The following is a 3,845-nucleotide window of genomic DNA, read 5'->3' as shown; positions in this document are numbered from 1 at the left end:
CAAGTTTCATCTTGAAACGAGGGTCCATGACAACACCAATGGCTAGAACAAGGTTGCAATCCTTCCAGTACTTGTCAAACCTCTCATGCATTTCTTTGGCGATGCTACTGAAAACTGGATCTTCATGGGTTATGGCATTTGACAGTTCCAGCTGAAGTTTCCACGCCTCATGGAAAAATAAGTTAGAAGTTGGATTTGCCGCAGCCATGATGCTATGTGCAGAATCATACAGAAATTTCAAATAATTGCAGGCAGCTTCCAACTTCTTCCAGTCTTCTGCAGAAGGTGACTCGTTGTAGTTATCATCACATGTCTCCAATGTGGTGAATGCCTGCCTATAATCCAAGGCAGCAAGCAGCATAAGGTAAGTGGTATTCCACTGTGTTGTAACATCAAGGCACAGGGTCTTAGTGCTGGGAATCTCCAGCTGCAGAGCAATCTCAGCAAACCTCTGCTCACGGGCAGAAGAAGCTTTTATGAACTTTATACTTTCACGGATACTGTAGATCACACCATGGATTGAAGCAATGACATCATGTGCAACTGCATTGAGGATATTGGCATAGCACCTCACAACAAACAGCTGGCCCTTAAGCATCAGGTTGTTCTTATTGGAGAGATGATCTCTCAGATTTGCACTGTAGATATCATGTGATGAGCAATCATTATCCAATGTGACGGTGAATAGCTTGTCCTTCATGTTCCAGTCGGTAAGGCTTGAGCTAATAGCTTCACCAAGTGCATTCTCCGAATGAGGAGAAGACACCATCATGAAGTTAAGCATTCTTCGATGCACTTTCCAATCCGTGTCAATGAACTGCCCAGCTATAGAAACATAGCCAAGAGTCTGACTAGTTGTCCACAATCCTATGGTGAGGCTAATCCTTCCAGGCATAGTGTTCAATGCTTGCATTAGGTTGTTTTTCTCTTTCTGGTAAACACCATACACCTCTGCCTCCATTGTTTCAACATCCGCAACCCTGAAACGAGGCTGCAGGCTATCAGTAAAAGCAGTGAAGGCTGGCTGTTGAACAACATGAAGTGGGTAGTCATGCAAAATGATAAGCTTCGCCAGATGTGAGCTGCTACGGTCTTGATCAAATGTAGCATTTGCAAAGCCAGTATATCTGTAACGCCTCTTAGAAGGACGTTCTACGGTACCCTCACCATCGTTGTCAGTCACTCCTCCAATTGAACTCATTGCCAGCTTCCTCTCTTGGCTTTTTATCATAGGGCAAGAGCCAAGCGTGATGTGCCTCTTGAGATGGCTAGTACCTGCTATCTTTGTGCCAGAACTGTATGCAAAGGTTGCCTTGCATAGGTTGCAGCATGCACGTTGGCATCCCCTCTCCCCAGGAACAGGTTCAATAGTAAAGTGCTCCCATACTAATGACTTCTTTCTCCGGCGTCTTGATATGGTTGGTGGGGTCACCTCAGCACTGACCAATTCGTGACCATGGGCCATCTCATCACCATTGACCATGTCATTCACTTGAACCATCTCATGACCATGGATCATGTCACTAACTTGAATCATCTCATTACCATGGATCATCTCATCATCATGGACCATCCCACTCCCTTCCACCATCTCGTCACCATGAACCATCTCATTCCCTTGAACCATATCATGCTCATGGATCATCTCGCCACTGTGAACCATTTCATTGCCATGGATCATCTCATCATCAACAACCATTTCACTCTCATGCACCATAGCATTTTCATTGCCATTTGGTTCGCCCATCCTATGAAAGATTATCTGATGGAACCCAAAAGCCTGTCAATTTGGAACAATTGATCAAATAAAATCATGTCAGATCTAATGTAGTTAAATCAGAACACTTGGAAAGTTGGAATAAGGCTGAGAAATCTTGCATAATTTCACTTTGATAATGTACATTATCCAGAAGAAATCTAAAAATCACTACTGCAAATTTTTATGTTTGAGATTTCAAGTAGAGCAGATTTTCTGGAAGATGGCAAGTTTGCCAATGCAAGGAACTGTGATCTCTTGAAAAGTAAAATGTCCAACAGTAAATAATTGAAGTATATTGTCCACATCAGGATAGATGCTCGCAATATTATACATGTATCAAATATAACTTGATGAAAGAAATCAATAGAAGAGTGGAGCTGTAGAAAGCCAGGAAAATCATGGAAGTAGGCCATTCAATTCGCTAAACAATCATAACATAAAACAAGATTAAAGTTATAGGACGAAGGCCCTGATTGGGAAATTCAGAGACACCAGCACATACGTTGTAAAAAAGAAACACCACCCTAAGTAGCTTCTTATATACAAACGCGAATACATGTTATTGCTGGGAACAAGCTAAAAAGGCCATAGCCATAGCCAGAACTGTTGAGCAATAAGTAGGTGCAGCACCAAAGGGCTGATATACAGCAACCTAATGGATGGAACCTAGCTAGGCTCGTGTAAACAACCAAAACATCAAAGCATTGGCTATGCAAATGGCAATCAAGAATGTTCTGTTCACAGAACTATCACATCTCCAGGGATAAGTGCCACTGCATTCCACAGAATTACGGCTTCTAGGGGTCGATAAAATTACAGAATACATTTACAGCTATAAACATGTTAACATTAGTGACTGTGGTCACTTCACCTGCTCCTCTACCCCTGGTGTGAACAACTGAACATTATCATCTGTTGCAAACGGCTGCGACAGTCGTCATGTTTGCAGCCAAACAAGGCCTAAATTCGGCCACATCTCGCATGACTAAACCAACCCCTATGCAAAATATGACTGAGTAGCAGCTGCTTGGTACGGCAACGAGAATGAATCATCCTCCTAGACAAAAGAACAGAGGCACTACTCATAATTTGGACCGGCGAAACCCCCGCCATTAGCTCCGCACGAGACAAACTAAAGAAAAACAAAACGACGGCATAGCCCGCATGCGGCCATTTCAGCACCCGCGGCAACCATCTGAATCTAAACCTCCATACGAACACACGCAGCCAATTCTCGAACGAAGCGCATACTGCTCCGCAGCAGATTCATACGGCCGAGCGCACGGCCCGAAAAGCGAACGGAACAAGATCTATACATGCAATCGAATCCAATCCGCGAGGCCGCGAGCGGCGCGGGCATGGATGGATGGGGAGGAGGCCTGCCTGGAGAGGCGCGGAGGAGGAGGAGGAGGCTGTTTAGAGTTTGGGGGGCTTACGGAGGCGGAGGGGGGCCGGCGGGCGGAGATCCAACTCGAGGCGGGCGGTGCGGGATTGGGGCTCGGCCCAAGAAGAACGAAGGCCGAGCAAACCCTAGATCCGCCTTTTTCTTCTGGGGGCGGGCGGGCGGCCACGGGGGAGGAGAGGGACCGAGCACGGACCAGCGGGGCGAGGCGGAAAATTTCGTCGGGTCTGGGGGAAACGGTGAAGCGGGGGATGGACGGGGATTTATGGGCTCGCGGCCCACGGCCATGGGCTGCCGAGCTGGCGCGGGCGTGAGGCTGCCGGCGGGCCATGGGTGGGGGCTCGTCCGCGTGGACCGGCTAGTTTTCGGGACGCGCGGCTCGCTTTCAATATTTTTATCCATGGGATGGGATGGGATCGGGGGGTGGACCGCGGACGCAGGCCAGGCAGGCTACGGCGTCAGCGACTAGGGTTTGGGCTGATGTGGCCGGGTTCCGATTTGGACCGTCCGATTTATGTGGGCGGATAAGCTTAAAGAGCTTGCGTTAGGGTACGGATCCAAGGAAGAAAAATGGCCCGGTTAAGGCCAGAGTCGTTGATCGGGGGTCTGGGGAAGTTGAAAAGTTCACCTTTTTTTTGTGCGATCCTTCTAATTTGAAAACAAAATTCAAATCTATTACTCCCT

General features: G+C 47.3%; 1 protein-coding gene across 1 annotated transcript in view; it reads right to left on the bottom strand.

Moving 5' to 3' along the window:
- LOC125554574 (zinc finger BED domain-containing protein RICESLEEPER 2-like) overlaps window positions 1–3,389 on the bottom strand; it is a 5,179-nt gene extending 1,790 nt beyond the window's left edge. The window contains exons 1-2 of the mRNA XM_048718093.1: window positions 3,196–3,389; window positions 19–1,780 (exon numbers count right to left, since the gene is read on the bottom strand). Of these exons, the coding sequence (XP_048574050.1) occupies window positions 19–1,747 (1,729 nt within the window). The 5' untranslated portion in view covers window positions 1,748–1,780; window positions 3,196–3,389. The remainder of the gene's footprint in view (window positions 1–18; window positions 1,781–3,195) is intronic.
- Window positions 3,390–3,845: the final 456 nt, after the last annotated feature.

Source organism: Triticum urartu, chromosome 4, assembly GCF_003073215.2.
Source record: "Triticum urartu cultivar G1812 chromosome 4, Tu2.1, whole genome shotgun sequence".
Taxonomy (NCBI): domain Eukaryota; kingdom Viridiplantae; phylum Streptophyta; class Magnoliopsida; order Poales; family Poaceae; genus Triticum; species Triticum urartu.
The sequence above is the reverse complement of the archived record's forward strand: the minus strand, read 5'-3'. Positions and strand labels throughout refer to the sequence as shown.